This window comes from Echeneis naucrates, chromosome 15 (assembly GCF_900963305.1).
Source record: "Echeneis naucrates chromosome 15, fEcheNa1.1, whole genome shotgun sequence".
In the NCBI taxonomy this organism is placed as follows: domain Eukaryota; kingdom Metazoa; phylum Chordata; class Actinopteri; order Carangiformes; family Echeneidae; genus Echeneis; species Echeneis naucrates.
Genome location: NC_042525.1, coordinates 13,609,435 through 13,623,317, shown reverse-complemented (window position 1 = coordinate 13,623,317; position 13,883 = coordinate 13,609,435). Strand labels below are relative to the sequence as shown.

Below are 13,883 nucleotides of genomic sequence, written 5' to 3'. Positions count from 1 at the left end.
TAAACAACAAAGTGGGCCATAATGCCATTTGAGGGTTTCGTATGTCCTGATGACTGTAATGTTTAACTTTAACCACTTGCACAAACACGTAGAGTCGACCCTCCTGACTATGAGTCAGCTAACATGTGATTATATGAGTAAACAACATAACCTGATCTACTAGAGTTAAATAATCAATTATTTAGAATAGCCTCATTATTAGCCATGCAGCAGCATTCTCCAAAATTATAGAGAGTGATTGGGGCTTTTAAGAAATTCAGGAAGGTGACATGGCACCCATTTAATTCGATGCTCGCTGCATGATAAATGTCAACTTTGGGATAGACTTATTCAGTAAACTCGTTCCTCATGAATCCACGCCATCAGGTGATTATTAGGGTTTCTGTTCCCCACATAAGTAGGTGGGAAGATAACTGTGGTTTCCAGTGTTTTGGACACAATGCGGAACAGTCATCCCACAGGGAAAGGAAAGGAAAATAGAAAATTAGGAGTGAATCAGCACAGGTAAATGTGAATGAGGCCAAAAGTCAAAGAATGTCTGTGTGTTGTTATGCTCAGATACTTCAGGCCATTAGCTACAAAGAGAATTGCTTTTAAGAGAAGTTTTACTTTTACTGTACGGTGAGGGCATCAAGTTTCCAGGTTGGATATTGTTATTTTCTTTGTAATTTTTCTTCTTTGCAAAGTAGAAAAAGTTACTTTGGTCTTATATCATGCTATTGCAACTCTTGGACTGCACTTAACCTTACATCGAACAATACCCTAAATGCATATATTTTAAAAGATCTTAAACAAAGAGAGGTGGAGCAGCAGGTGATTTGGATGAATCTTTCACTTCACGGTTGGCAGAGATGTGCTTCTGAAGTGTCGTCGAGCGTCAGGAAGCCTGTTTTTCGACACAATTGTCTTGAAGGCAAAACAGCATCACACAATCTACACGGTGACCGCACTAATCCGCACACATAAATCAGCCATTCAAAATGTACTCGTTGTCATCTGATGAGTTTTTCCCTTTTCATTGCCTCCCGTAGTCGTTCGCTTGAGGCTGATGATTTCTTTCTAAGGCTGTCTCACGAAATGGTATGTGACGCGACCCGTCTGTCTCCCTCAGCGGCGCTCCTTTGTACACAGTAGGTGGGAGCTGCTTTTCACTATCGCCTCAGACAGAGAGACGCCCCCTGGCGGTAGAGAGACCTAACTCTACGCTGTGACAGAGAGAGAGAGAGAGAGAGAGAGAGAGGAAAATGGGTGGACGGAAAGTCCCACTGTGGAAATCCCCTTGATTCAGGCTGTTTCCTTTTTTCTTTTTTTTTCTTCTTCTTTTTTTTTTTTTTTTTTTTTTTTTTTTTTTTAAGAAAAAGTAACGACGGCGAATGCGCGCACTCCTTTTGAAAGGCTCCGACACAGATGTGGCAGTGAAGGAAACAGAGGGTTGAATGGCGCCGAGCACCGCAGCGGTGAGGCTGAGTGAAGTGGCTCCGAGAGGAGGACTAGCCTGAGCATCCGGCACGGCTTTTGTTATCACCCCGACATATTACCCAGGTAAGACAGCCGTCCTCCCGGCCCGTGTCTCCCCATGTGGACGCCGTTTCTTACCGAGGAGGAGGAGGGGTGGTGGGAGGAAGAGAGGGGGGGGGGACCTGCTGGGGAGTACAACACGTCTGGGCCTTGAGTAACGTATGGTGGTGTTTGTGGGGACACGGAGGGAGCCTGAAGAAGCCTGCTCACGACAGCAGCTTTGACAGCCATTGTTTACAAAGACGTCACCTCCCCGCCGAGCGGATTACGGGGCATTTAAAGGGCCGAAATGTGGCGTCGGTGCCGCCGCGCCGCGTCTGAAGCCGCCGTGTGAGACGCTGCTCAACGCTACATTGTTTCAAAGGTAGTTGTCATTGGAATTACGTAAGCCCTTAACGTCAGCAAAACCTCATGTTATTGTGGGGTTTTTGTTTGTTTGTTTTTGTGTGTGTGTGTGTGTGGCAAGCCAGCCTAAACCGCCCCCTCCCCCGTGCCGCTGTCCGTCCTCCTGCCGGGTTCAGCACACACAAACGGCGGCCGATGGTCCGTGTCGGGCGCTTTCTGACACCCGGGGTCCGCCGTCCGATCCCCCCTCCCCTCCCCTCCCCTCCCCTCCCCTCTTTCCGTGCGACTGAGCCGCCCGTCAGCACGGCCTAGTCCGCCGCTGCACCTGCTGCTGCTCCGTTAGTACAAGCACCGAAGCTCAGCTCCGATCTGACGGGCAGCGTTTGGGGATGTTGTTGCAAGTTCATATAAAAAAGTCAGCAAAACTCCGGGCCTTGCTGCTGACCATCACTTTCTACTTCCTGTGAGCTGCGTATGTGCCTGCACGCTCCGTGTGCTGAAGTGTTCCTGTTAAAGCCTGCTGCACGTCTGCTTCTCCCACAGCGTTGCTAATGTTAGGCTGGACGTTGAACCTTAACACTTTGAAATGTAGGTATCAGTCTTGTTTCTTTTTCCTTCAAACTGAAATGTCCTGACCTACATCTAGTGAACCTTGCGAACTTTTGGTATATTTTAATGAACTGCTTGTGTGAAGACTTTGTGATTGGTGATTTGTTAGGTTTATATATATTTGGTTAGATGGGGGAAAAAAATAAATGTTTATCTTCCTCAGTCTATGGTATATTCTCCATGTTCCAAGCAAAGGCCTAATGTGAGCTGGTTTGTCCTCTATAGAGGGGGTGGGTGAGTAGGGTGATGTGGGGGGGCCTCTGGGGCAAGTCAGTGTGACCTTCCCACTCGCCTGGAAAGAACTGGGTGGCCTTCAGTCAAAGTCTGGAAAACACCAATTTATTGTTGGAAGGCTTTGAGCTCAGCGGGACACTTGGATGCCCTGTCGGTGGAAACTCTCAAAATCCATCAAGATGAAAGAGAGAATTAAAAGAACAAACAAGGATACAAAAGGTTCTTTGTGTACATTATTCTATTTCTCCCACCAAAATCTCCAGTGAAAAAGCCCCAGCCTCCGATGTGAGGCGATCCTAGATTTAGGGTGATTTCCCAAACCAACTGTAAATTAAGTTGTGTTTTGAGCTTCAATTAATAAGGAAGGGGAATCTCCACAGAAAATTTCCCACCTGTCTGATCTATTCATTTCTATTGTGAATTAACATATCCACTCCCCTTCTCCCCTTCTCTTCATCCAGTTTCCACGTTGCTCAGTCGCCAGCAGTTGCTCCCCGTCCCTTCTCCTCCTGCTCCTGTCCTTCTCCTTGTTCCTTTTCCTACCCTCCTACCGTGCACCTGGCCATCCATCCACCATGTCGCAGGGTCAGAACTTCCTACCCAAATTCCTGTTTGTCTCCAACCTGCTGAAGGCGGTGAAGATCCGTCAACGAGTGCCCAACGATGTGGTGAAGCCGTCTGCCAGCAGTGCCCCGATGCACCACCTGCGGGGTATGCACAGGTACACTCTGGAGATGATCGCCATGAACCACTTCCCACAGGCCTTCAGGGAGGTGGTGCAGGCTGCTATCCTCGACCGAGCCATGCAGGCTTCACTGGAGCAGGAGAAGAAGCTCAACTGGTGTCGGGAGGTGAAAAAGATGGTGCCCTTACGTACCAATGGTAAGAAAATATTTGGCTAATGTTGAGGGACTATGCTGGTAGACAAGTTTTGTATGATTTCTTTTACTTGTGGTTGACACACAACATTTGAGTGAGGTAGTGGGATGACTTTTCACAGGTATTAATCTGTGGTTTGTGGAGTAGGAAAGAAGTAAAGTTCAACAGTGTCAGCAGTTGGTGAGAGAACTGATGTCAAACTTATGTTTCTTGATTTAATGAACTAAAGTTATCTTAATTGCTCAAGAGGACAGGGTATGTTTTCCTTTGTGCCATTTTTTTAGATTGCAGAGAGCTGGTATATATTTATGAACAAGGACTTTTTGATATGCAAATGATGAAATGACATAACTCATAAGCAGTGTTACTGTAAATGACAGCAATTGAGGGACACTGGTTCCACTTTCATATACATTCATTTTGCAGCCCCCTTGGTTTTGCTGTGTCGAGCGGAGTGTTTGAGATCAGTCAGCCCATTGCTAAGTCATGTTTTCTGTTACGTTGATGTTGTAACCCGGGAACATCCCAGGGTAGTTAAACATTCAGACATGGGCCTGGTTACTTTTGAATCTATAGTCTGTACTGGGAAATTCTCTGGTGTCACATGCTGGACTGTTATTTACTGTTAATGATGTTTCAGACCCAAGTATTTCCATAGTTTATCATTGACAATTTCAAGGGTATGTTCCCTCCTTTTCTGTGTAGGTGTATAATGAATTTCAATGCCAGTGTATCTCAAAACATTTAAAAATGTTCTCCTTAAGTTCCCCACCTGCCTAACTGATGTAGGTTTAAGTTCCTATCTTTGTGAATATCAGATGTGCCACAGACAGCCTTGTGGAATCACATGGGCCCAAATCTAACTTTGTTTTATTTTCTCTGCTGGCCTATTTATCTATATTGAAAGAATTTAAACACATGTGATGTGTGTCTTCTAACCAAGATAAGCAAGAAAATATTTTCTAAAGGGAAACCATAGCATTCAAAACAGAAGGAAGCAGAAATCAAGCAGCGTTGACTTCAACATGTGAGTTTCCATAGGAAATATTTAGTTTCCTCTTTTTACATCAGAATTTTCTTTCAACTGTTACTGGATGTTGAGTTATAAGTCTACATGCTTATTTTACGGTAACAGTGAAACTCTATGTGAGGTGCCCTTCTGATTCTTAAATTAGTAATAACTAAAGCAGTGACTGTAATTCATTGTTCCCCTTTAGAAAGACCCCTGAGTTGATGACAAACTATCCTGCCTTCTGCTGCCAGTAACTTGTATGGAATTTCCTGGTTTGTAGAGATGATGTCAGAAGGATGAGACAGAATATAGTGCTGGAGTGTGTAACTCTGAAGGACCCAGACGTGACTTTGAGCAGAGGACGGACACCACACGTACATACAGAGGACAGACTGACTGGCTGACTGCTGTTGAGTCACTGAAGCTCACGCGCGTGTTCACACCAAAAAACATGAGAGAGCAGGTCGGATTAATCAAGCTATTCAGAATCATAAAGGTGTTAAAACATCAGTCCCCATGTAGTCTGGCACCAAAATGTACCCATGAACCCAAAATCCCCCTTTTGGGTCTCATCTATGTGACAAGATCAAACCCTCTCAATTCTTTTCAATCTTAATACTTAATTCTAATCCAAATATTCAGCTTCATTCCCAGGCTAGACTGAGAAATACAACTGACCAGCACAAAAACATCTTTGTTAAATGTTTACTTCTTGGCAGTTAAAATTACAGGGTCGTATCTGTTTTCCAGTTTCATGAAATCACTCACTGAAGAAATGTTTTTGAAATTCACTGTGTCTCCTGTCTTGTCATGTCCAGGATGCATCCAAGGGTTTTTCCCCAAACAGTATCCCATGTCTGTCATGTGTCCCCAACAATTGGGATTTGTTCAGTTACAATACATTGGCTCCACATTTAGTAGGAGACAGGATGCACCCACTGCCACTGTGTTCTGCATAGAGTATAGATTTCAGGTTTCTTGACATAATGTATTGTCTACATAATTTGATGCTCCGTAGTCCAGTTCTTCTCAGGACAGAAGCAAAAATGCTCTTATTGACGACTTGTTTTCTTGGACCATTCTTAAACGATGGCCTTTAGGCTATGAGTGGAATAGTAGGTGATGTGTGCCACAAACCCAGAGCTCAACTGAAAACTTCAATATTGCAACTTGTATCACCTGGATTGCAAAAAGATAAAGCCTGAGTCTGGCCCCTACACTAGTGTGTTTTCAGGAAGAGTCCCATCTTGCGACAGAGGAAGAGTCTATATTTAGACTGATGGGACAAGCAGCTCAGACTGTAGTCTTTATTCGTCAGGCAGCTCAATCCAGAAGTCAAGTCTTTGTGCACAAAAGGAACTAATTACACATGCGTGTTTGAGTGCTTGTGTCTATTTTTGTATGCCTTTGTATGTACTGTACCCCTGTTGGGGATGGTGCTGTTGAGGATGCCTTCTCTCAATAGAGAGCTGTGCATTTTATGTTTTTTGTGAGAGTGATGCAAGAGTGCCGAAATGCGACAACAGCTCTAGCTAGACTTAAACAGGTGCAGAAGTGTTTCTTTTTTTGAGTACAGTGAGATTTTCCTTTGATTAAATGAAAACAGCTGTATCTCACATGATAATCACCTTTCACCACATCTAATTTTGCTTCAAGTAGTTGATCACAGTCTGGACATTGACATAACACAAATCATGAGCTTTTTGAATTTTTATAGTGTAGATAATTTTTTCTTATGTGGGATTTTAAGCTAAGTTGTACTGTACAAAGATTACTCCATGGAACATGACCAATGGTGAAGTGTGTGTGTGTGTGTGTGTGTGTGTGTGTGTGTGTGTGTGTGTGTGTGTGTGTGTGTGTGTGTGTGTGTGTGTGTGTGTGTGTGTGTGTGTGTGTGTGTGTGTTCAACAGAGCAAAAGATCTCATAGATTAGACTAGGCCCACATTTATAAAGGTGTGTGTTTGCAACTGCCCATTCTATCTCGTGTTGACAGCAGCATTTAAAAAGATAACATTCTTTGCTGTCCAAGCCACGCCTCCATGGAAAGTCCAGGACCAGCTGAGCAGCCCTGATGCGTTGGGATCATTGGAGGGGAACGTGTGCATGTACAAAAGGCAGAAGTTAGCTTAGGGAAATTCCTGTGTTTAGTGTGGTAACAAGGTCATTTTTTTAGAGCTACACACATTAACAAACATGGACTGTCCTGTTTCACGTTGAGAGAAAGACCCAGCTGCCATAGGGGACTATAAAGTTTATATAAAGTTTTTAATCACATGCATCCCCTTCAGAAATAAACTCTTTATCCCTCTGGATGGTTAGTGGGATATATAAGTAGTTTTCTTTGACAACAGGCAAGATATATATATATATATATATATATATATATATATATATATATATATATATATATATATATATTTTGGGAAGGGGGGCAAGAGTGATATTAATTCCTCAAAAATATACTTCGTATTAATTACGGCTTAATTTGCTCTGTGTGTGTGTGCGTGTGCGTGCGCGCACGCCTGTGGATCATATAATAGTCTAGACACCAGATAGTGTTGCAACCAGCCCAACAGCCTGGAAATCCCCAGACTTCTGTTACGCCTGTTAGTGTGTGTGTGCATGCTGTGTGTGCTGTACAGTATACACATTGCATTTGCACATGCATGACTCTTCCACAACTTAAAGAGTTTGTGTCCCATGCATAAACTTCACTGCTGTAATTATGATCATAAATGTTTACCTGCCTCTTCATTGTGTTGTTGTAGGAGATGGGAACTGCTTGCTCCACGCAGCCTCTCAGTACATGCTGGGTGTTCAGGACACAGACCTTGTGCTTCGGAAAGCACTGCATGGTGTTTTGAAAGAAACAGACACTGGTGTCTTCAGAGCTCGCTTCCAGGCAGAACTGCTCCAGTCACAGGAGTTCACCCAGACAGGACTCCGATACACCACCATGGTATGATGATGGAAAAAAACTGTCAAAAAATGCTTAAATCCTTTTGCAGCATTAAGATGATTGTTGAACTGCAGAAGCCTGAGCAGACAAAACTTAGCCTATGTGCTAGCCTTTCTTCAAACTTAATTGATTACTTAAGTGTGCACAAATTTATATCCTAACTCTTGATGTGTGTTGCCTGTGCTCAATTCCAGAACTGGGAGGAAGAGTGGGAGAAGATTGTGAAGATGGCATCTCCAGTCTCCAGTAGCAACGGCCTCCAGTTTGATTCCCTGGAAGACATCCATATTTTCGTACTGTCCAACATACTACGCAGACCCATCATAGTCATCGCAGGTAGTTACTTTTTATCATAATAAATTATTTTCAAGGATGCGCCTTCTTAGCCATCAGAGATTCACTTGCTTTGTTTCAAAAAGTCTGTGATTTTTTTGTTGTTTAATCAACCAGCAGCCTCAGCACTTTTCTATTAGTTGTTTTGAAGTCTTCAGGGGGTTTAAATTGACTCTTATAATTTACGGGCAATTATGTTAGTAGATATATTTGGGGCAGGGGGGGTAAATATGCAGTAACCCTTTTCAATCTTTTTTTTGTTTTTTTTTTGGTCATGGAGAATGTACTTATGAATTATTTATCTGAAGTTTGACTTCACTCAGAAACTATAAAAAATTATTTTTTTTAACTCTTAAATCACTGTTCTTCCAACAGACCAAGTGGTCAGGAGTATGAAATCTGGCTCTTCTATCTCTCCTCTAAATGTTGGTGGGATTTATCTGCCACTACACTGGTCACCCACAGAGTGCTACAAATACCCAATAGTGCTTGGCTATGACTCCCAGCATTTTGCACCCCTCATTACCATCAAAGACAGTGGTCCAGGTAAGAAACAATACAAAGGCCAGTAGTACGCAGGTGACATGATAAAGAGAAAAAAAAAAAAAAAAACAAAGGCCACATATGAAATCACTCCTCAGGTTTTTAAAATATGTAACGTCTTACCCAGAGATCCGAGCAGTACCTCTGATCAACCCAGGACGAGGGGCCTTTGAGGAGCTAAAGGTTCACTTCCTGATAGAGAAAGAACAGCAGCAGAAAGAAAAGCTTCTCAAAGACTACTTGGAACTGATAGAGATTCCTGTCATAGGTTTTGGCTACGACGTCTTCAATGCTGCAAGGTACTTACAAATTATAAGCATTATTCCCTAAATTAGCACAAAAGAAAAATATGAAAGTTCTAGCCATAAGTCCTCGCCATAATGAAACAGAGAATTTTGCAAGTCGCAGGAATGAAATTTAAATGGTCTAATGGTTTTAGCGCAGTTATGAACCACATTGTATGTTTCTGTCATCAGGCTTGATGAGGGCAATCTTCCTGAAGACATGAACCTGATGGAGGACTACCTGCAGCTTGTCAACCATGAGTACCAGCGCTGGCAGGAGGACAAGGAGCAGGCATGGGCTGCTCAGCCACAGCGCCCACCACCTTTCTCTGTCTCCCAGCTCTCCCTCATTGAGATCCGCTGTGCCACACCACGATGCACCTTCTATGTCTCTGTGGACACGCAGCCTCATTGCCATGAATGCTTTGAGAAGCGACAGGCCACTACTGGTGGAGGAGCGAGGATAGAAGGGGTTGTACAGACTAAAGGGGGAGGTGTTCAGGGTGGAGTGGGTATGATGGGGGGATCTGAGACTGAGGTGAGCTCTAGAGGAGCCCGCAGTAGCAGCCCCCCATCCTCTTCATCTGGGAGAGGGGTGGTGTTGTCCAGCCCCCGATCGGCCCCACCCACTGCTCCCAGCCTCAGCTTGTACAGTGAAACTCATGCCATGAAGTGTAAGACACCCGGCTGTGTCTTCACCCTTAGTGTGGAGCATGACGGACTTTGTGAGCGCTGCTTCAACTCCAGGCAGAACCACGGACCCCCTGGAGCTGTAACAGCTGCTACAGTACTCCCAGGCCCCAATGGGGGGCCTACAGTCCCTCACCCTGCCCAGGGCTCTGGCTGGACCCAGTGGGGGGGCCATGAGGCAGAAACAGAACGCTGCAGCATGTGTAGACAGGAGGCTTTCAGGATATTCAATGGTCTTTGTACATCCTGCATGCAGAGACAGCAGGCTCCAGAGAGGGGAGAGCCACAGCAGAGCAACTCCAGAACTGAGGCTGCATCTTCAGCTTGGAGCCAGGCCCGGGACGCTGAGCGGCCATGTCTCACCCAAACTCCTGGGCACACCTCAACCTGGCAGGCCCCTCTGGCCCGGCTTTGTAAAAGATCTGGTTGCCAGTTCTTCGGGACACCAGAGAAGTTGGGTTTCTGCACTATTTGCTACGTAGACTATCAGACCAACCACCGTAAGTTCTGAAATGTGGGGAAAAAAATTCAATCATTTGATTTCAGACAATTTAAAGTTATTTAAAATTAAGGTCTATGTCAGTTTGTTTGACTTTCAAGGGATTTGTTATATAATGTTTAAATTAATCATACTCATCAAAACTTACTTTGGCCACTGTTGCAGACATGACTCCTCCTGCCGCTCCGGTCCAGAGCCGGCATGGTTTGGAGGCAGGCTTCCAGAATGCCTCACGGTGTCGTGGGCCTGGGTGTGGTGCGGTTGGAAAGGCAATGCTGGAGGGCTACTGCGACAAGTGCTATGTTAAAGAGCAAAGCGCACGGCTCAACCAAGTGGCACATCGCACACCACACTCCCCTCCTCCAGTCATGGTAGGGGGCTTCTACATTTTCTTAACTCCCTCTCATTTATTGCACTTTGTTTCAGGTTTGTCATCTGTTATTTGTGTCTCATTACTTATGTTAGTCTTTTTTGTGATTATTGCCTAATATCTCAATTGTCTCTTTCTCTGTACAAAAAGCGTGACCGTGCAACCAAACCCAGATCCTCACAGCAATCCCAGACCCAGACCCAGACTCAGTGCCGGCGGAGTGGCTGCAGTAATGTGTCCCCAGGTTGCACAGATCTTTGCCCAGAGTGCCACACACGAGGCCAGGGCAGAGAGGTGGGCAGGCGGGCGCAGGCGCCCAAAGAAAAGTCCAAGCAGCGGTGCCGGACGCAGGGCTGTGACCATTACGCCAACCAAGAGAAACAGGGCTACTGCAATGAGTGTGACCACTTCAAACAGATTTACCGCGGCTGACCACACACATACCCATGCACGCAATGTCGATGATTACACATCGCTAGCAAGCTAGAGCCGCTGCCCTGCTGTGGGCACCCCATGCCAGTCAATGCACCTCTGATACTAACTAACCAACTAACTAACTAGCTAGTAACCTTATGGCCTGAAAATCAAACCCCCCATGTAGAATGTGAAGAGAGAATGTGTGAACGTGGGGGAGAGAGAGAGAGTGTGTGTGTGCGTGTGTGTGTGTGTGTGTGTGTGTGTGTGTGTGTGTGTGTGTGTGCTTGTGTGTGTCTGTCTGTGTGTGTGTGTGTGGGTGTGTGTGTGTGTGTGTGTGTGTGTGTCCGCAGTAGACATGGCCTCCAGAATACCTCTTTGTGCAATTATTATCATCTAATGTGCCCTGTGCACTTAACACGGTGAGAGGTTTGGATACATGTCAGAGCAACAGACTTAACTCTTGTGTACAATATGTATTTAGAGGTACGTAGTGAATCGTGCCGGACAAAATGATTGTATGTTGACATAATGAGAAGCATCTGACATTGCTTTCTAGACCACAGCCAAGGATTTATACCCCTGTCTGTCTGTCCGTCTTAACCCATCTGTGTATCTGTCTGCCTGTCTGTCTAGCATTTGCCCTATAGAGCAAGGGATGCAGTAACTGGGAAATCCCAGTGACAAATTTGTTAAAGTGGGAAGCAGAAGTGAAGCAAACTGGGTAAAAGCTAGTGAAATGCAAGAAATATTCTAAAATGCTACTCACCACTGTTTAGCCTAGTTCTCTAAAATCATTTGGACAAAGATTTGCCAAAAAAGTTCTTGCAATCAATACTTCAAAATCAACAAGAATTGGTTTTCTTCCATTAGTCAGTCAATTGTCACCTTAATTTATATTTTGAGGCAAATTAAACATAGTATTGTAGTTTATCTGTTTTATGAATTTGTCATTGTGAATTTGCTTGCTATGGAAAGAAAGGACAAACAATGTTTCTAAAGAGTGCAAGACAGACAGGGCAGGCCCCTGCTAGTTTTGGTGCTACATGTACAGAAATTCAAGCCTCTCTATTGTAGCTAAAATGCTGGCGGTGTCAGCAGACAGAAGGCAGAGAACACAGTAGAGACAGGACTCATCTCTTTCTATTCCTCACCTCTGATTTCCCCTTCTCCTCCAAAACAGCTCTGTTGCCTTGGACATTGTTTTCCTGTTTACTAACCACTTAAGCACCTAGAAACGCATAGACACATACATACACCTGCACACAAATATCGAAGTTCCAGTCTTGTCAAATGGGGATTGCCAACTATAGAGAGCACTAAGAACATGACACACACATGCACGCACGCGCACACACATGTAAATGCAGACAGCTCTGTGAGATTGTATGCGCCACACCCCAGCCTGGGGTGATGTACAGGTAAACAAATCCACAGAGAATTCATTCCTCTCTGCTCCACCCCGCTGGATGTGCCAAGGCGACAATTTCAAAACTTCAGAGAGCAATCCCATTGCCTGCTTTGGCTAATCTTGTTTATCTGAATGTGTTTTGTGCTGCTGCTACAACAGCACAGTATTGGGGCTCATCCTCGATAAGTTTTGCCTTTAAGTAGTGATAACAATTTTATGGACCAGAGGAGCCTGATCAGTGATCCTGGATCAGTGCCCCCACCTATAAAATGCTTTTGTGAATATGGATCTAGGTCCGTATTGTAGGACCTTCCAACCCGATGCCTCATCTCCAACACACACATGCACGCACACACGTGTGCACTTGTGTGCGTCTGAAATACGCAAAACTGACATTCCTGTTTTTGTTTAGTTTTTTTAGTTTGTTTGTTTGGGGATTTTTTTAAATTGTATTTTGATAAATTTGGTTTTAGTTCTGCCAAAAAAAAAGAATACATGTGCCATCAATCGCCAAACAGTTGTTGTTACCTCCTTAAAAATGACCAGCCTGGACCATTCTGTCCTAACTGGACTTTTACAGATAGACATCTCCAGCTCATTATCAAGAAAATTAAGAGCATTCAAGACTACTCATGTTGAAATTGCATCCAAAAATGGGCACTATCTTTCTATGAGTGTCTCTTAACCAAATATGAAGAAATAATACTCTGCATTGATAACCTCAAGCATAAAATCTTTATCAAATCAATTTAAATGTGATATGAAGTGGATTATTCCTATTATAGGCAGATGTCTATCTGTGGCTCTAGTTAGAAAAGCATAGACAAACAGGGTCTTGGTCTGCCTTTTCATTCAACTGTATCTAAAGCTGTCAGGCCAGCACATGTGTTAATGGCCATCAACTAGATCTCTGTGTGCTTTAATCACCTCTAGACAAACCTTAATCAATTAAAGGCCAACAAGGATTTTGGGGCTCAGACTGAGTTTGACTGAGAGACGATCACATAAGTTGCACGACTTGTCTAAGCTGCTGAGGCATTTAGGAATGGTACTCCGACTCATTTAGGGACATTCCAACAGTAGAAAGAGCATTCGCTTATGAGCAGAAGGTGTAACAAAACATGCAAATGGTGTGGAAGTTTCTTTGTGTGATCTATTGACAATAGGGTATTATATGAAAAAAAAGCCTGGTTTTATTTGTTAAGTATTTATTCATATCAAAATATCTGTATTGTGTGATTCAATAATTATTTATATGTCGTCCTGAAATGAATTATTTTTATTAAGAAATCCTAAATCTGTCTTATGTGGTTCTTGTTTCTTTATTTATTGCATGCGTGTGTGTGTACTTGCACTATCAGTATATAGTATGTGTATGCAACACAACATGTTTTTCCCTAAGAGCACTTGGACATACAATGTTCCTGTATGCGCTCTTTCAGAATTCAACATTGCACTGTGATTACAGCATTGTACCTCTCAGCTATACGCTGTGTACTACTTAAATCTGTTTTTGCTGAGAAGCATTTGCTCGCTATTGGCACCAAATCATCATCAGTGTAGGAAGTATAGTGGGTGCTGCAAAAGCCATCAGATAACTGATCACTGAAGCGTAGTTTAGCTGTGGCAGAGTGCACCATTTTCTCTTGCTTAATTAGGTTAGTTTGGCTTTTCTCTTCCCTCCGCCTTTGTTGTTCTTATTTCTGTTCCCATTGTTCCATATTTCAAGACAAAAACATAATTCAGATGATGATGCTATTCTTAGGTGCTTTTTGCTCCCTC

General features: G+C 43.8%; 1 protein-coding gene across 3 annotated transcripts; it reads left to right on the top strand.

Moving 5' to 3' along the window:
* Positions 1 to 1,360: 1,360 nt before the first annotated feature.
* Positions 1,361 to 13,404, top strand: tnfaip3 (tumor necrosis factor, alpha-induced protein 3). 3 transcript variants are annotated; one of them, XM_029521568.1, is made up of 9 exons: positions 1,361 to 1,542; positions 3,168 to 3,588; positions 7,367 to 7,557; positions 7,752 to 7,893; positions 8,266 to 8,436; positions 8,561 to 8,732; positions 8,910 to 9,907; positions 10,072 to 10,277; positions 10,427 to 13,404. In XM_029521568.1, exons 2-9 carry the CDS (start codon positions 3,282 to 3,284, stop codon positions 10,706 to 10,708), a joined length of 2,469 nt encoding a protein of 822 aa, XP_029377428.1. In that variant the 5' UTR covers positions 1,361 to 1,542; positions 3,168 to 3,281; the 3' UTR covers positions 10,709 to 13,404. The 3 variants fall into 3 exon arrangements, with proteins under 3 accessions (XP_029377428.1, XP_029377429.1, XP_029377430.1); XM_029521569.1 differs by lacking the exon at positions 1,361 to 1,542 and adding an exon at positions 1,686 to 1,882; XM_029521570.1 differs by lacking the exon at positions 1,361 to 1,542 and adding an exon at positions 2,039 to 2,451.
* Positions 13,405 to 13,883: the final 479 nt, after the last annotated feature.